This window comes from Garra rufa, chromosome 8, assembly GCF_049309525.1.
Source record: "Garra rufa chromosome 8, GarRuf1.0, whole genome shotgun sequence".
NCBI classification, from domain to species: domain Eukaryota; kingdom Metazoa; phylum Chordata; class Actinopteri; order Cypriniformes; family Cyprinidae; genus Garra; species Garra rufa.
The window spans coordinates 46,776,862-46,796,446 of record NC_133368.1 but is presented as its reverse complement, the minus strand read 5'-3'; the positions used below and the strand labels follow the sequence as shown (position 1 = coordinate 46,796,446).

The following is a 19,585-nucleotide window of genomic DNA, read 5'->3' as shown; positions in this document are numbered from 1 at the left end:
AAGTGTCTTATGAAGTAGTAAAAAAATGGAATCAGCCTTAAGAAAAATCTAATTTACTAAAACATTTTTTTTTCCACCATATTGTTCTCGATTTTGTGATGAAGTATAACCTGTATTTGTTTTGGTGAGATTTCCCAAGTAAACATTATTTTATAGCCTCAAGGTCTGTGTACTATGTACTAATGAGTTAAAGTAAAAAATCCTCATTATCCAAACACAAGGACACAGTTATCTCACTGAGGGCTGTTTAAGTGCATCTACACATCTGTAAATGGTTTTGACTTACAGAAAGGCAGAATTCAATATATGGTTTCTAAAAGAGACCATTTTGCTTTGGTCTGGGGGAACAATTACCCTAAAAACACGCAAACTGAGATTTTGGCAGAGGACAGATGAGCCGCTGGAGCAGGTCTGTGCTCATTCACGTGGCTTCATGTGGAAACTTGATGTTCTCTGCCAATATTAAACGTTTATTTAGTCTGTCAGCATCATCAGTCCAATCACAGAGCTTTAAAGCTCAGTAGTGAATGAAGCTTACAGAGCTGTTCAGCTTTTTGATCTGAAACCTGGACCATAATTTAGCATGAGTCAGGCTTTTTTAGAATGGCAGTTTTTCCATTTGTCAGTAAAACAGTCTGGTTAGGATTGTTTGAAAAGCATGTTTGGTGAATTTTGTGCTTTGCAAATGTAAAAAGTTGCTGTGCAATATGAATACTCAAATTCTTTGTGGTAGTTGCAGGTAATTTAGCAACTAATAATGCATTTTGTAAGGCACACCTATGCAATATATGTATATAGCTGCACAGATTATAATATAAAAACTAAAATAATCTAAAAAAGATTTTAAACTCCGTTCTTTTAGATTTCTGGATTATTCTATGGGTTTTTATTATGCCAGTTTTGGATTTGTAAGTAAAATAATGTCTGGGGTAAACATTACTTGAAGATACATGGTGTATATTTTTTGTAAATATGAATTTAATAAAAAAGATACATTTTTATCAATCATTATTTCACCCCAAAATAAAAGGAAATATATTAGTAATAGAAGTATAAATAATAGTAAGCTCATTAAAATATTTTTAAAAAATTAATGAAGCCTATTTTAAGACTCCTTGCATTAAGACACTAATTTTAATTACTATTAAGCACCCCTTTTATTTTATAAAAAAAAAAGTTTAAAAATATTTATGAATATTTTATGCGTTTTTTTGTATATTCATTGGTAATATTTATTTAATTAAAATACATATTTTTATATGTATATATTTTTTGCAATGTGATTTATTTTAATAACTAATAATAGCAAATAAATAACCACCCTTTTAATTGTATTTATTAACATAATAATACATACTAAAAAATTATAACTAATAAAAACATTATGATTATAAAAATATTTATAAATATTATAAAAATATATATATTTTATTATTTAAATGGTAAAGTGTTTATATACCATGATGTTTTGTGAAAAAAAATAATAGTATTTTTTACAGTATATTCATTGGAAATATGAATTTAATTAAAATACATATTTATATATTTTTGCAATATGACTTATTTTAATAGCAATTAAACTAAAATGTATAAATACTTTATGCAATTTTATATTATGGTAGATAATATTAAAGAACTTAATTATAAAAACCTGAATAAACATGGCTGATCAGGCAATATTTCACCCTTTAATCGAAATAAAATAAATGAGAAATAGTGGTAAATTAATTCAAATATTTTTCTTTTAATAAAATGAAGCCTGTGTGAAAACTTTTTTTTACAATATGACATTTATTTTAACCATTAGCACCGCTTTTATTTAATAAAAGAAGTTTAGATTTATAAATATTTTATGCAATTTTTGATTATTTAAATGGTATACAAATTTTTATTAATATTTTATTATTTATATTTATTGCTAATGTTATTATTATATTTATATTATACTATATATTTATATATATTTTTTGCAATATGACTTATTTTAATAGAAGATGAACTAAACTTTTATAAATACTTAAATTAAAAAAATTAATAATTAGGCCTATTTAAAACTTTTTTGCAATATGACTGCTTTTACTTAATTTAAAAAAAAAGTTCTAAAATATTTATAAACATTTAATGCAATTTTATCTTATTTAAATTTTAAAGTATTACCATGTGTTGTACCGCCTTTAATTAGTACAGTATTTTCTACAGTATTCATTGCATTCTTTTATAAGGGGTTTATGTGCTTAATTTAATTCAAATGCATATTGACGTCATTACTGAAGAGATTTTAGCATTCACATTGCATTTATCTTATATGCTCTCTTAAAGATTACAGTTTAACTAACCCTGCCCTTTAATGGTTAATTTTCACATGCCATTGTGAATCGTTTAAAAACAGCAAGCTATTTGATGGTACTGAACATCCTGTGAACTGTGTCCGTATTTCATCTAAAGACACTCATTTATATGATTTGACAAGGTTAAATTACATGCAAGCTCTTGGAAAGTGCTGTTTTAATCAAAGAGGTTGAAAAAAGTCATCATTCACAAAGGATTGCATTAAATTGTGGATCATATTGAATTTATCCGTCAATATTAAGTTGAGCTCGCAGGCAAAGGCGACCCTTTCCAACCTGCCTGTCTGATTTACGAAACGGCTTTTAGTTTAAGGAATTCATTACACAAGAAGGAAACAAGGAAGCAACAAATCAGATTCCCCAGAGCGAAAAGTTATTTTATAACTCGAGACACTTAATGGATTTCTCAGTTATGTTATGCAAGTATTTACGTATCAACTTCTGTCTGATGTTTCTCCTAAAATTCCGTAGGAGAAATAAAAACAGGCACAAATGAGACGGTTGTTGACATATAGTGAGTGTTTAGAGCTATAAAATTAATGTGGATAGCAGCTTGGAGGAATTTGAACAGTTTGTTCATATTAATGGAATAGTTCACCCCAAAATGGAAATTTGTTGAAAATGTCCTCACCCTCAGGCCATCCAAAATATTAATGAGTTTTTTTCTGCATGGGAACAGATTTGGAGAAATGTAGCATTACATAATTTGCTCACCAATGGATGCTCTGGAGTGAATGGGTGCCGTCAGAATGAGAGTCTAAAGAGCTGATAAAAACATCACAATAATCCACAAGTGATCCACATCACTCCAGTCCATCAGTTAACATCTTGTGAAGCCAAATGCTGTGTGTTCTTAAAAAAACAAATCCATCATTAAGACGTTTTTAAATTCAAACCATTGCTTCCAGCTAAATATTGTTTAAATCAAGAGAGAAATATGCACACATAAAGCCCCATTTATAAGCAAACATTTTTATTATGGTTTATCAACTCGTATTTTGGCCATAAGCAAGGAGTTAAAGTTAAGACATCTTAATGATGGATTTGGGTTTTTTTACAAGCATGCAGCTTTCCACTTCTCAAGATGTTAACTGATGGACTGGAGTGGTGTGGATTACTTGTGGTTTATTGTGGTGTTTTTATCAGCTGTTTATTTAAACTCTAATTCTGACGGCACCCATTCACTACAGAGGATCCATTGGTGAGCAAATAATGGAATGTTACATTTCTCCAAATCTGATGAAGAAACAAACTCATTTACATTTTGAATAGCCTCATGGTACGACGGTATTTTAAAGCTATGTAAAAAAAAAAAAAAAAATCAAACATTGCAAGATTAAAGATTAAAAAATAAATTTGAATAACTACAAGAATAAAGTTGAAATACTACAAGAATAAAGTCAAAATACTATGAGAATAAAGTTGAAATACTACGAGAATAAAGTCTTAATATTATGAGAATAAAGTCGGAATACTACGAGAATAAAGTCTTGATATTACGAGAATAAAGTCGGAATACTACGAGAATAAGGTCTTAATATTACGAGAACAAAGTCTTAATATTACGAGAATGAAGTTGGAATATTACGAGAATAAAGTCGGAATATTACGAGAATAAAGTCGGAATATTACGAGAATGAAGCCGAAATATTTCGAGAATGAAGTCAGAATACTACCAGAATAAAGTCGGAATACTATGAGAATTAAGTCGAAGTACTACACGAATAAAGTCGTAGTACTACGAGAATGAAGTCAGAATATTACGAGAATGAAGCCGAAATATTTCGAGAATGAAGTCAGAATACTACCAGAATAAAGTCGGAATACTATGAGAATTAAGTCGAAGTACTACACGAATAAAGTCGTAGTACTACGAGAATGAAGTCAGAATATTACGAGAATAAAGTCGGAATATTACGAGAATAAAGTCAAAATACTATGAGAATAAAGTCTTAATATTCCGAGAATAAGGTCTTAATATTACGAGAATAAAGTCGCAATATTACGAGAATAAAGTCTAAATATTACAAGAACAAAATCGAAATGTTACGAGAATAAATTCAAAATACTATGAGAATAAAGTCGATATAATATGAGAATAAAGTCAAAATATTATGAGAATAAAGTCAAAATATTACGAGAATAAAGTCAAAATACTTTGAGAATAAAGTCAAAATATTACGAGAATAAAGTCAAAATACTATGAGAATAAAGTCGAAATACTATGAGAATAAAGTCGAAATACTATGAGAATAAAGTCAAAATATTACAAGAATAAAGTCAAAATACTATGAGAATAAAGTCAAAATATTACAAGAATAAAGTCAAAATACTATGAGAATGAAGTCGAAATACTATGAGAATAAAGTAAAAATATTACAAGAATAAAGTCAAAATACTATGAGAATAAAGTCAAAATACTATGAGAATAAAGTCGAAATACTATGAGAATAAAGTCGAAATATTACAAGAATAAAGTCAAAATACTATGAGAATAAAGTTGAAATACTATGAGAATAAAGTCAAAATACTATGAGAATAAAGTCAAAATACTATGAGAATAAAGTCAAAATACTATGAGAATAAAGTCGAAATACTATGAGAATAAAGTCGAAATATTACAAGAATAAAGTCAAAATACTATGAGAATAAAGTCGAAATATTTCGAGAATAAAGTCAAAATATTTCGAGAATAAAGTCAAAATACTATGAGAATAAAGTAGAATAATTACGAGAATAAAGTCAAAATTACGAGAATAAGGTCAAAATATTACGATTTTTATGGAAAATTTTATTCTTAAAACATTTTGACCTCTTGACTTTATTCTCAAATTATTTAGATTTTGTTCTTGAAATATGTTTTTTTCTTTATGGAAACAGATTTGGGAGAAATGTAGCATTACATCATTTGCTCAGCAATGGATGCTCTGGAGTGAATGGGTGCTGTTAGAACGAGAGTCCAAACAAATGATAAAAACATCACAATAATCCACAACACTCCAGTCCATCAATTAACATCTTGTGAAGCCAAAATCCAATCAAGACATTTTATTTCCGAAATATTTTGAATTTATTCTCGTTATTTCAACATAATTCTCGAAACATTTTGACTTCATTATCAAAACATTTCAACTTTATTCTCAAAACATTTTGATTTTATTCTTGAAATATAAAATTTTTTTTCTTGTAGTATTTCTATTTTATTTTTGAAATATTGTGATTTTTAATTTTATTTAATTTTATTTATTTATTTTTTTACATTAAATCGCCGACGGATCATGGTGTGAGTACATTTTCAGAGATCTGGATGAACTACTTTGACCTTTTCTCATTTTACTCCCTGTCTAGTAGATAAACGATGTGCTTGGAGAAATGTGAATGAAATCTCCATAGTGATTTTTCTTTCCTATGGGTCGTGTCCTCCCTGATTGTGTCATGGAGTAATGCAGTGGACTGTTGGATCTCCACCCTCTTCAATTGTAAGCATATGGAACATGTTCTCAAAACAAATGAGTCTGAGGGTCATCGAGGAGATTCACGGCTCTCTCGTCCATCTAATGCACTAAACAACTTGGTTTTAACTAAATGCATGTGAATTTTACTGCTCTTGTAAATCTGCCATTGTGGTTTTCTCAATGGATGTTGGTTGGTGCGACTCATTTTTTACATGCTAACAGGAAAGAGTGTTTATAATTCTCTGACAATATGACATTCCTAGAGAAGCCATCGATTTAGACGAGTGGTTTATGAGCACGTGTAATCGCTGATGGTTATGCTAACAGCATTTTTGGCAGTAGGATAGAATGGACTAAACAAATAATTAAAATGTGGTTTGACAGCCACATGCATCCGGGAATTCCTCAGCTGTGAATGTCCTGGAAGAAACACCTGAAGTATGAATCCGTCCATTGCATGAGGCCATTTGTCTCTGCAAAAATGTTTTATTTTATTTATTCTACTTTAATTTAATTTAAAATATGTACTAAGTAGTGACTAATGAATCAGTGCATCAGTTCTTAGATGCTGCAGATTGACATTTGGCTTTCCAGTGTATATTTGAGGCAATACTAGGGCTCAGTGAGATAATAAATATTTATAATATATTTGCATTAATTGTGCTGGCAATGATATGGACAGTAATGTGTTTAAGCAAATATGTTTTAATTTAATTTAGTTTCATTTTAAATGTATAGTAATGAATCCATGCGTTCGTTCTTGAGGCAATACTAGGTCTCAGTGATATATTGAATATTTGTAATATTTGCATTGATTGTGCTGGCAATATCATGATTTTAATGCATATATATATATATAATTATTATATATATATATATATATATATATATATAATATTATTTATTTTTATTTATTTTATTTATTTGTATTGTACTTAGTGGGTATTTAATCCATGCATTCATTTTTGGATGCACCATTTCCATTTTGCTTGCTATTTGTCTTTGCAATGCATATTTGAGCTAATACTAGGTCTCGGTGCTGTACTGAATATTTATAATATATTAGCATTGCATGTGCTGGCAATATCATGATTTTAACGCATGCTTTATTTTATATTTATTTATTTTTTATTTTAATTTTCTTTGAAATGTACAGTAATGTGTCTCAGCTAATTTAATTTAAATTATTTTATTTTAATTTGTGAGTAATGAATCCATGCATTCATTTTTAGATGCAGCATTTCCATTTTGCTTTCTATTTGTCTTTGCAATGCATATTTGAGGTAATACTAGGTATCAGTGGTATACTGAATATTTATAATATATTTGCATTGATTGTGCTGGCAATATCATGATTTTAATGCATGCTTTATCTTATGTTTATATTTCTTTTTTTATTTTAACTTACTTTGAAATGGACAGTAATGTGTCTCAGGAAATATGTTTTATTTTATTTTATTTTATTTTATTTGTGAGTAATGAATCCATGCATTCATTTTTAGATGCAGCATTTCCATTTTGCTTGCTATTTGTCTTTGCAATGCATATTTGAGGTAATACTAGGTCTCAGTGATATATTGAATATTTATAATATATTTGCATTGATTGTGCTGGCAATATCATGATTTTAATGCATGCTTTATTTTATATTTATATTTATTTTTTAATTCATTTTAAGTTATTTTGAAATGGACAGAGTAAATGTGTCTCAGCAAATATGCTTTATTTTAATATATTCAAATTTAATTTAATTTAACTGAATTCAAAATGTATAGTAATTAGTGAGTAATGAATCCATGCATGGATTTTTAGATGCAGCATTTGCATTTAGCTTGCTATTTGTATATGTAAATGTATATTTGAGGTAATACTAGGGCTCAGATATATATTTAATATTTATAATATATTTGCATTGATTATGCATGGTTTAACCATGCAATATTTTAATGCATGATTTAAATTATTTTGTATTTATTTTTTATTTTAGTTTATATTGAAATGGACAGTAATATGTATCAGCAAAATACCCTGTTCAAAAGTTTACACCCCCTTGATTCTTAATACTGTTGTTGTTACCTGAATGATCCACAGCTGTTTTTGTTTTTTTTGTAATTGTTGTTAAAGAGTCCCTTGTTTGTCCCAAACAGTTAAACTGCCTGCTGTTCTTCAGAAAAATCCTTCAGGTCCCACAAATTATATGGTTTTTCAGCATTTTTGTGTATTTGAACCCTTTCCAACAATGACTGTATGATTTTGAGATCCACCTTTTTACACTGAGGACAACTGAGAGACTCATATGCAACCATTACAGAAGGTTCAAACACTCACTGATACTCCGGAAGGAAACATGATACATTAAGAGCCGGGGGTGAAAACTTTTGAACAAAATGAAGAAGTGTACATTTTTTCTTATTTTGCCTAAATATCATATTTTTTTATTTAGTCTGCCTTTCAGAGGCTACAGAAGATACTTACATGTTTCCCAGAAGACAAAATAAGTTAAATATACCCTGATCTTCAAATTCAAAAAGCATCAGTGAGCATTTGAACCTTCTGTAATAGTTGCATATGAGCTGTCCTCAGTGTGAAAATAGACACAAATGCTGAAAAACCAAGTAATTTGTAGGACCTGAAGGACTTTTCTGAAGAACAGCAGACAGTTTACTGTTCAGGACAAACAAGGGACTCATGAACAACTATCACTAAAGAAAAAACAGCTGTGGATCATTCAGGTAATAACACAGTATTAAAAATCAAGTGTTATGTAAACTTTTGAACGGGGTCATTTTCTCTTGTGGACTATATGTAAACCGCTTTTATGTGAAATATCTTATTCATGTAAGTACTAAATAAAAATTAACATGCATTTTGTATGATCCCTCTTATTTCGATAAAATAATTTACATTTTGCAGATTCCGCAAGGTGTATGTAAACTTTTGACTGTATACAATGTCTGTGTTTTACAGAAATTCATCCTGTCTCTCTCCTGCAGACCGTGACGACCCCTTCTTGATCACTTCAATATGCACTCAGACAAAGCCTCATATTAGCCGCAGGGCTTGGTCAGGAAAAGGCGTCTTCACTGAAATCCAAGTGGAAATACTCCCTGGATATGACATTGATTTAGCACTTTATTGAGGAGACGGGACGGGTGAACTTTGTGCGGTCGAGGGCAACGTCTCACATGTGCAGCTCCAACAAAACCACAGAGAATCTGAGCGCTGAACACAACTCCCATTCTTTTCCATATGTTATATAATAATAGCTCTTTGAAAATAATTTCCCGATGGTTAATTGCTCATAGGAACATTTTTCAAGCAAAGGCTGGATTAGGGGTCATTAGATGAATGAAGCTGAAATGTCAAAGTGTTAAGAGATCTGAAGTGTTTTATTTCCTCTCAAACAATGAACTGGACAATAAGTCATTAAAGGTACAATTAAAGGACTTGACCACTATTAAAGCAGGGTTAATATTCAGAATGCTGTTAAATATATGTTGCTTAATGCAGTTACAGATTGGTTCACTTTCGGCTATACTATACGCAATGAAAGCCTGCTTAATGTTGGTGTATTATATTTTACTGCATTATATTATATTATATTGTATTGTATTGTTTGTACACTACCAGTCAAAAGTTTTGGACAGTAAGATTTTTTATGTTTTTTTAAAAATTTTTTAAAGTCCCTTCTGCTCACCAAGCCTGCATTTATTTGATTCAAAATACAGCAAAAGCAGTCATATTGTGAAATATTATAAAAATATATATTTAAAATAACTGCTTTCTTTTTAAATATACTTTAAAATACAGGTTAAAACTGATCAAAGCTGAATTTTTAGCATCATTACTCCAATAATATGCCGATTTGCTGTTCAAGAAACTTTTTTTTATTATTATTATTATCAATATTTAAAACAGTTGAGTAAATTTTAAGGTTTCTTTGATGAATAGTAAGATCTAAATATTAGCATTTAATCTGAAATTATAAGCTTTTGTAACATTATACCCTATACCATTCAAAGGCTTGGATAGAAATTAACACTTTTATTTAGCAAGGATGCTTTAAATTGATCAAAAGTGATGATAAAGAAATGTATAATGTTACAAAAAAATTCTATTTCAGACAAGTGCTGTTCTTCTAAACTCTATTCATCAAAGAAACCTGAAAAAAATATACGCAGCTGTTTTCAACATAACTACTTTTTTATTAAGCAGCAAATTTGGATATTAGAATGATTTCTGAAGGATCATGTGACACTGAAGACTGAAGTAATGATGCTAAAAATTCAGCTTTGAAATCACAGGAACATATTACATTTTAAATATATTTAAATAGAAATTTGTTATTATAAATAGTAAAAATATTTCAGAGTTTTTCTGTTTTTGCTGTACTTTGGATCAAACAAATGCAGGCTTGAAAAAAAAGCAGAAGAGACTTCTTTAAAAAAAAAAAAATTACTGTCCATTTTTGACTGGTAGTTAATGTGTGTGTATATATATATATATATATATATATATATATATATATATATGTACATTTGTATTTATTTATTTTAATTTTATTTAGCTTTAATTTACTAATTTATTTTACTTTTATTTATTCATTAATTTTACTTTGTTACATTTTTCATGTATTTATTTGACTTTTTTCCATGTATGTATTTTAAATTAATTGCAAATTTCTGTAACAGATACTTTGTTTATTGATACTCAGAAATTTAATTCCAATTTAAAAGGCAGTTCTTAATTCAAATCTCAGTGAATGCTACACAACCCTCCCAGATATTGATTTTTAAACATTTCTTAGTGATATGATTAAATAGATCAGAGCCAGGCATATTTAGAAACTATACTACAAAAAAAATCCCTGCAATTTGTAATTTGACTAATGCTTTTATGCATCTTTTACAGTATGCTAATTGATCGGACTGTCCAAACTGCAGCAAGCAACCAGGACCAAAGACTCCTGAATGATTTGCAGATGGTTGAAAGTCATGTGACTGTACTGTACCTGATTGATCATCATCATCATCATCCTCTGTGAGATCTTCCTCCTCCTCACCTTCTTTGTACATGTCAACCTCTGTGAATATATGTACTGTTGTTAGTTTAGCTTGAGCTGTAAATTTAAAACAATGTATTTGGACCACAAAACCAGTCATAAGGGTACATACATCATCTGGATAAATACGCTTTCCATTGATGTATAGTAATTTATGATGGGACAATATTTGGCCTGAGATGCAACTATTTCAAAAATCTGGAATCTGAGCGTGCAAAAATAACTAAATATTGAAGTTTAACTTTAAAGTTGTCCAAATCAAGTTCTTAGCAATGCATATTACTAATCAAACATTAAGTTTTGATATATTCGTGGTAGGAAATTTACAAAATGTCTTTATGGAACATGATCTTTACTTAATATCCTAATGATTTTTGGCATAAAAGAAAAATGGGTTAAGAGTCACATTTTGCATTGGATTGTATGTGTTCATCCAAGCTTTGATGTTTTCGAATAATGCAATGAATAACTGATTATGTTTAAGGCTGGATTGTCTATTTGCCAAGTGTATTATAGCTTGTGATAGGGCGAGCTTTATTCACCTTCATTGTCCACAGACGTACCCAGGCCGCTGCTGTCCACACTGCTGTCTAGATCCTCTGACAAAAGCGAGCAGTCCTCAGAGAGAGCGGGAGGGAGAGTCGGCATTGAGCCGTTCATGTTTGTGTCCATTACGGCAGCAGAGCACAACTGTTCACCCTCCTCAACAGTCTCAACTGACATGGCCTCTGAAACACACACAGGTAATTAATACAGTTAAATTCACAGTAACTCTCCTTCTAACTTTTACAAAAGGTTCAAATGCTCACTGATGCTCGAGAAGGAAAAACGGTGCATTAAGAGCTGGGATATGAAAACTTTTGAACAGAATGAAGATGTGTACATTTTTCTTTTTTTGCCCTCAATATAATATTTTTCTTTCATTTAGTACTGCCCTTCAGAAGCTACAGAAGATACTTATATGTTTCCCAGAAGACAAAATAAGTTAAATTTACCCTGATCTTCAAATTCCATGAGTTCTCTTAATGCATTGTGTTTCCTTCTGGAGCTTCAGTGAGTGTTTGAACCTTCTGTAATAGTTGTCTTCAGTGTGAAAAGATGCATCTCAAAATCATACAGTCAATGTTGGAAAGGGTTCAAATACACAAAATGCTGAAAAACCAAAGAATTTGTGGGACCTGAAGGATTTTTCTGAAGAACAGCAGGCAGTTTAACTGTTCAGGACAAACAAGGGACTCATGAACAACTATCACTAAACAAAAAAACACAGCTGTGGATCATTCAGGTAACAACACAGAATTAAGAATTAAAGGGATGTAAACTTTTAAACGGGGTCATTTAAAAAAAAAAAAAAAACTATTATTTTCTCTTTTGGACTAAATGTAAACGCCTTTCATGTGAAGTATCTTATTCAGGTCAGTACTAAATAAAAAAATAAATAAATAACATGCATTTTGTATGATCCCTCTTATTTTGGTAAAATAATTAACATTTTGCAGATTCTGCAAGGTGTATTTGTAAACTTTTGACTTTAACTGTATATGCACAGGAAAAAAGTTGCTGAATTGAAGTCAATACTAAACCATATAACAGCGCGTTTCTAAAGAACTGTTTCTGGAAAGCGAGAAACGTTTTTTTAAAAAGCAACCACAAATGGCATGATTTATTTACACATCTACTGTGATTTAGGAATGCAACATTAAGATCGATCAAAAAAAAAAAAAAAAAAAATAATTCTTTCTAGTTCATGTTACGCTATCAGGCCTGTTCACTCCAAAAACAATAACTATATTAGCGTCCACACTAACACGCAGTAACATTGTTTATTGTGCAGTTTTGTCGTCTGTCCCTTTAAATGCTCAAGCTCGTTAAAGTCGAGTGGATTCTGATTGGCTATCAATGGTTTTATTGTTCATCAGATGAGGAAAAAAAATTGTGAAAATGACTCCAATTCTTTATTTTTATATTAGTAGTGGTATGGATTCTGCTATTTTATATTTATTTACATTTAGAATGATTTTAAAAATCAATACTTAATTGGTGTGAATGCGCCTTTACTAAATTGCAAAAAGTACTTTTTTCTCTCTCTCTCTCTCTCTTTTTTAATTTTTTAATTTTTATTTTTTTCATTATATGTTTATGTTACACTACTGTTCAAAAGTTTGGGGTCAGTAAGATTTTTAATATTTTTGAAAAAAGTTGCTTATGCTCATTTAACATGGCTTGCTTTATTTATTTAAAATTAGAGTAAATACAGTACTATTGTAAAATATTACAATTTAAAATAACTGTTTTTTATGTGTGTTAAAATGTAATTTATTCCTGTGATCAAACCTGAATTTTCAGCATCAAACTCCAGTCTTAAATTTCAGACAATTCTTCAGAAATCATTCTAATTATGCTGATTTGTGTTTAAGAAATTATCAATGTTGAAATGTTGCCTAATATTTTTTATTTAACATTTTTGTCAGAATTTTTTGATGAATAGAAAGTTCAAAATAGCATCAAATAGAAATATTTTGTAATATCATAAATATCTTTACTGTATTACTTCCTTTCTCAAATAAAGTGCTGATATAAAGTTTCTTACAGACCCCCAACTGTTAAACAGTAGTTGATTTTTGTAATGTTTTTTGTACTACAGAATTAACAAAGAATACTACAGAATTTTAAGGCAGTTCCAATTACTTTGCTGTTCCTCAAAAGTACCAAAATATATTAAAGAACTGAAATTAAATGGATTTCCCATTGTTAGTTCCCCCTTCTAATGTTTCATTTGAAGCATATTCTTTTGAATCAATCTCAGGATGATCATCTTTTGTACAAGCTGGTTTGTTCAGTGGGGTATCAAGTCTAAACAGCGGAGTGACGTTTGACCTCTGCTGGTTTCCTGTTTCCAACTCCTGTTTTTCTAAGACAGCCTGTGGCAGCTTGATGAGAAAGTTGCACTTATTTATTAGTCACTGGGGATGATTTGTGCAGGAAGCTTTAGTGCTGCGTACGAGTCTCACCGTCCTCATTACACGGCTCTCCCCGTAGCTCGCGCACCAAATCATGGTGCTCCGTGTCCTCCAGAGCCTTAAGGAATTTGGAAAACCAGCCAGCTTCGTTTTTCACCAGCCTTTTGAGAAGCAGCCGAGCGCCACCTATGTTCCCTTGATTCTCAGTCAGTTTCAGAATCTGTCGGAGTAGGAATGAACAAGTAATTCATGCATTTAATATGAGGGATGCAAAGAGTAGACAGAAGAAGACTGACAGACAGATTGACAAAGAGACAGGGTAGTTCTCAATATGGGCCATCAATGATATGCAGAACGCTTTGAACTCTCAACTTTTATTAAATCATGTTTTTGTCATTTCTTTAAAAAAAAAAGTGTTTCTATAAAAGACTGTTTAGAAATATTCTTTGTTCAAGCTCAGACACTTTATATTAATTGATTAATTACATATAAAAATTATTATATATAAATATTATAAATATGAATATAGTAATTATTTTAATAATAACATATTATTAATAATTAATAATGATTATTAGTAGTATTATATACATATATAAAATTAAATTGTATTTAATATAGTATCACTAGTAATAACTTATAATAATAATTTTCCTAAATTGTGTGTAATATTTCTAGTATGTCAAGCCACATCAGTAATCCACAAATTATAACACATCTGTATTTGTTTGGGTTATAGTGCCCTCAACTGATGATATTGATTTTTACATGGATCTATCTGTCTTTCTGTCTGTCTGTCGTTCTATTGTTCTGTCTGTCTGTCTCAACTGATGATATTGATTTTTACATGGATCTGTCTGTCTGTCTATATATATATATCTATATATATATAAGTGTGTGTGTGTGTGTGTGTGTGTGTGTGTGTGTGTGTGTGTGTCTGTCTGTCTGTCTGTCTGTCTGTCTGTCTGTCTGTCTGTCTGTCTGTCTGTCTGTCTGTCTGTCTGTCCGTCTATATGTCTGTCTATATCTGTCTGTCAGTCTGTCTATATCTGTCTGTCTGTCCGTCCGTCCGTCCGTCCGTCCGTCCGTCCGTCTATATGTCTGTCTATATGTCTGTCTATATCTGTCTGTCAGTCTGTCTATATCTGTCTGTCTGTCTGTCTGTCTGTCTGTCTGTCTGTCTGTCTGTCTGTCTGTCCGTCCATCCGTCTATATGTCTGTCTATATCTGTCTGTCACTCTGTCTATATCTGTCTGTCTGTCTGTCTGTCTGTCTGTATGTCTGTCTATATGTCTGTCTATATCTGTCTGTCAGTCTGTCTATATCTGTCTGTCTGTCTGTCTGTCTGTCTGTCCATCCGTCTATATGTCTGTCTATATCTGTCTGTCAGTCTGTCTATATCTGTCTGTCTGTCCATCCGTCCGTCCATCCGTCTATATGTCTGTCTATATCTGTCTGCCAGTCTGTCTGTCTGTCTGTCTGTCTGTCTGTCTGTCTGTCTGTCTGTCTGTCTGTCTGTCCGTCCGTCCATCCGTCTATATGTCTGTCTATATCTGTCTGTCAGTCTGTCTATATCTGTCTGTCTGTCTGTCTGTCTGTCTGTCTGTCTGTCTGTCTGTCTGTCTGTCCATCCGTCCGTCCATCTGTCTATATGTCTGTCTATATCTGTCTGTCCGTCCGTCCGTCCGTCCGTCCGTCCGTCCGTGTGTCTGTCTGTCTGTCTGTCTGTCTGTCTGTCTGTCTGTCTGTCTGTCTGTCTGTCTGTCTGTCTGTCTGTCTGTCCGTCTATATGTCTGTCTATATCTGTCTGTCCGTCCGTCCGTCCATCTATATGTCTGTCTATATCTGTCTGTCTGTCTGTCTGTCTGTCTGTCTGTCTGTCTGTCTGTCTGTCTGTCTGTCTGTCTGTCTGTCTGTCCGTCTATATGTCTGTCTATATCTGTCTGTCAGTCAGTCTGTCTGTCTGTCTGTCTGTCTGTCTGCCCATCCGTCCGTCTGTCTGTCCGTCCGTCTATATGTCTGTCTATATCTGTCAGTCTGTCTATATCTATCTGTCTGTCTGTCTGTCTGTCTGTCTGTCTGTCTGTCTGTCTGTCTGTCTGTCCGTCCGTCTATATGTCTGTCTATATCTGTCAGTCTGTCTATATCTGTCTGTCTGTCTGTCTGTCTGTCTGTCTGTCTGTCCGTCCGTCTATATGTCTGTCTGTCTGTGTGTGTGTGTGTGTGTGTGTGTGTGTGTGTGTGTGTGTGTGTGTCTGTCTGTCTATATCTATCTGTCTTGTCTGTCTGTCAGTCTGTCTGTCTATGTCTGTCTGTCTGTCTGTCTGTCTGTCTGTCTGTCTATCTATCTATCTATCTATCTGTCTGTCTGTCTGTTTATTTCTGTCTGTTTATTTCTGTCTGTCTGTCTGTCTCAACTGATGATATTGATTTTTACATGGATCTGTCTATCTATCTATCATGCAATGTATAACAATAATATATTATTACTAGTAGTAGTAGTAGTAGAAGTATATTAAATGAGATATATATTAAAAATGATTATTATTCTTATTAACGATTATTCATAGTATTATATGCATATATATGAAAAGATATACCAATTATATATATATAGTTATTAGTTTTATCGTTATTTATAATTATACTGTATTGTTTTTTGTTTTTATTATTTGTGCTATGCATTATATTGTATCATTTTTTAATAATTATTCTTTATTAAATATCAAATATATATTGAATTGCATCATTACTAATAACATTTTTTTTACATTGAGAGTTAATATATTTTATATTTTACCTAGTGTCAGAGCAACATCAGTAACTCAAATCCACAAATTATAGCACATCTGTATTTGTTTAGGTTATAGTGCCCTCTACTGATGATAATTATTTTTACATTCATCCATTTATCTATTCTATCCAATGAAGGGATTCAAATCTATCATTCTGTAGTTCTGTCTGTCTGTCTGTCGTTCTATCTATCATTCTAACTTTCTGTCGTTCTATCATTTTATCAATCTGTCGTTCTGTCTGGCCATCTGTCTGTATCTATCTGTCTGTCGTTCTATCTATCATTTTATCGTCTGTCAGTATCTATCTATCTATCTATCTATCTATCTATCTATCTATCTATCTATCTATCTATCTATCTATCTATCTGTCTGTCTGTCTGTCTGTCTGTTGTTCTATCATTTTATCATTCTGTCGTTCTGTCAGCCTGTCTGTATCTATCTATCTATCTATCTATCTGTCTGTCTGTCTATCCGTCCGTCTGTCTGTCTGTCTATCTATATCTGTCTATCTATCTATCTAATGCAGGGATTCACAAACATTGTTGTCATCTTTGATGTAAAATACTTACTTGAAGTTCTCAAATTTTATTTGAAGTTAATATTTCAATAATTTTACAACACATTATTTATATATATATAATTTTGATAGTTTTGCTTTTCACCAATTCATGAACCCCCAGTTTGCGTCCCCGATCTGATGCATGAGAGTATGTGTAAATACAAAAGTTAGGATACTGACATTCTCCTGGTCCTCCTGGGTCAGGAGCTCCAGCGCGCGGCAGTGCGCGCACACGTCTCCGGTCTTCATGTTGACCAGCGTGAGCTGCATGAGGTCGATGAGCCGGACGCAGCTGTCATTCTCGGCCTCTTCTGTGGGCTCCGGTGGCCTGTTCAACACGTATTTTACAGCGTTTTTGCACCCGACAGTTTCCAGTGCGGTGATCAACTCTCTCGACCATCCTTGTTCGTAGTTTTTTGAATAAATAATCTCGTCAATGAGAAGTGTCGCGGCGTTTATATTCCCCTCCTCACGGAATTTGGCTTTAATTCGGTCCTTTCGGTCCGGTGCGAGAAAATGCAACAGATCCAGAAGTGGCTCGACCTGAATGAGTCGCTTTAGTCTTTCTCTGAAACAGTCTAGAATATGCCGCGTCTCTGCGTCCTGATCGGAGCTCATATTGATAAGATAGCGCTGAAAAGATCCGTAGGAAGTTCTGCCGAAGTGCACCAATCCTAGTTTATAAGAGCCGACAGAAACCTTGGTCAATTTCCCCAGACTTGTTTGCTTTCGGTTTCGTTTCTCGGCTTGGTTTTCAAACGTAATCAGTCAGATATGCGATGCCTCTTGCTAACATTGTCAACATTACATAGATAGCCTAGAGACAAATACTTGAAGAAAAAAATATTTATCGAAATATATTTCTTTATTGATAGAACGAAAGTTTTACGGTCAAGTATAAATATGTACACTAAAGCTTTTCTGCATTTTAAATAATAAACAAACACTAGATGGAGACAGAATACACTAAGCCAAACCGGTAACTTTCTACATTAATAAGGGACCCTGACCAAAAAAAAAAACAGTCATAAGTCACATTTTTTTTAAATTGAGATTTTTACAACACAGTATTATCTGAAAGCTGCATAAATAAGCTTTCCATAGACGTATCGTTTGTTATGATAGGGCAATATTTGGCCAAGATATTGGCTGCAAAAATCTAAATAATATTTATATTATATATTATAAAGTTGTTCAAACGACAATGCAAAGCATGTTACTAATAAAAAAATAATTTTTTATATATTTACGTTAGGAAAGGTACAATATATCTTCATGGAACATGATTTTTACTTAATATCCTAATGATTTTTTGCATAAAAGAAAGATTACTGGCTATATAAAATATGATATAATATAATATAATGTAATATATATAATATTTATTTATTTTTTAAAACTGGTTAGTTCTGTAATAGCAGGAAACTGTCTTGCTTAAAACCATTGAAGTATAGAACACTAAAAAAGCTGTGTGGAAAATTGTAAATAAAACTTTAATTAAAATAAAAAGAAGATACTGTTTTAGTATTACTTAATAAAATACCTATTTCTTTATATGCTCTGTCGAGATCAGACACATTAATTCAATAATAATAATAATAATAATAGTAATTGTTATTAATATAATATTTATTTTTGAATGTTTATTGAATCTGAAACGGGAGAATAAATTTATTAAGTATATTACTCTGTCATTTGTAACTTTTTTTCAATGTCAAAAAAGTTTGACAGTAAAGTGGAGTATGTTTTATATGAAAATAATTTTGCTGTTTATTTGTAATTAACTGTTAAATTTGCTAACAATGTGAGTAAAAATTGTTTCTACACTTATTTTTTTTTTTTCCATATGGAGGGGTTAACGGCAATTACACTACACAAGGATTTTATTAGCTTCATAAATCTGCATTATTTTATGTTATAATTCAATAAAATTAAACATTAAATGACCTCACGAATCAGGACATTTCTCATCAGTGTTGTTCTAGTTAACCAAAACTAAAACTGCTAGGTAACGTTTTTGTTAATTGAAATAAAGCTGAAAAAAATACATTATCAATATTGTATGAAAAACGTAAGCTTCAAAAAGTTAAATCAAATTAGAGTTAAACAATCTATATGATCTCAAACAATTTAAGTTTAATTTGGAGTAAAGAAATTACAACAAAACAAAAAAATTAAACATGTCAAAGACACATAACATTAATATAACATTATCTTGTAATTTCGACTTTATCTCATTATTATGACTTTTAATCTCGTAATTACGACTTTTAAAGTCAACATTTTGACATTTTCTCATAATTTCGACTTTTTATCTCGTAATTATGACTTAAGTCATAATTTCGACTGTCTTATCATTTTGATTGAGTAAATCATAATTTTGACTTTATCTCGTAATTTCGACTT

General features: G+C 31.2%; 1 protein-coding gene across 1 annotated transcript in view; it reads right to left on the bottom strand.

Moving 5' to 3' along the window:
- Positions 1 to 17,887, bottom strand: part of ifih1 (interferon induced with helicase C domain 1) — a 45,331-nt gene extending 27,444 nt beyond the window's left edge. Inside the window, exons 1-5 of the mRNA XM_073845317.1 lie at positions 17,360 to 17,887; positions 13,877 to 14,045; positions 11,408 to 11,593; positions 10,783 to 10,886; positions 8,158 to 8,178 (exon numbers count right to left, since the gene is read on the bottom strand). Of these exons, the coding sequence (XP_073701418.1) occupies positions 8,158 to 8,178; positions 10,783 to 10,886; positions 11,408 to 11,593; positions 13,877 to 14,045; positions 17,360 to 17,797 (918 nt within the window). The 5' untranslated portion in view covers positions 17,798 to 17,887. The remainder of the gene's footprint in view (positions 1 to 8,157; positions 8,179 to 10,782; positions 10,887 to 11,407; positions 11,594 to 13,876; positions 14,046 to 17,359) is intronic.
- Positions 17,888 to 19,585: the final 1,698 nt, after the last annotated feature.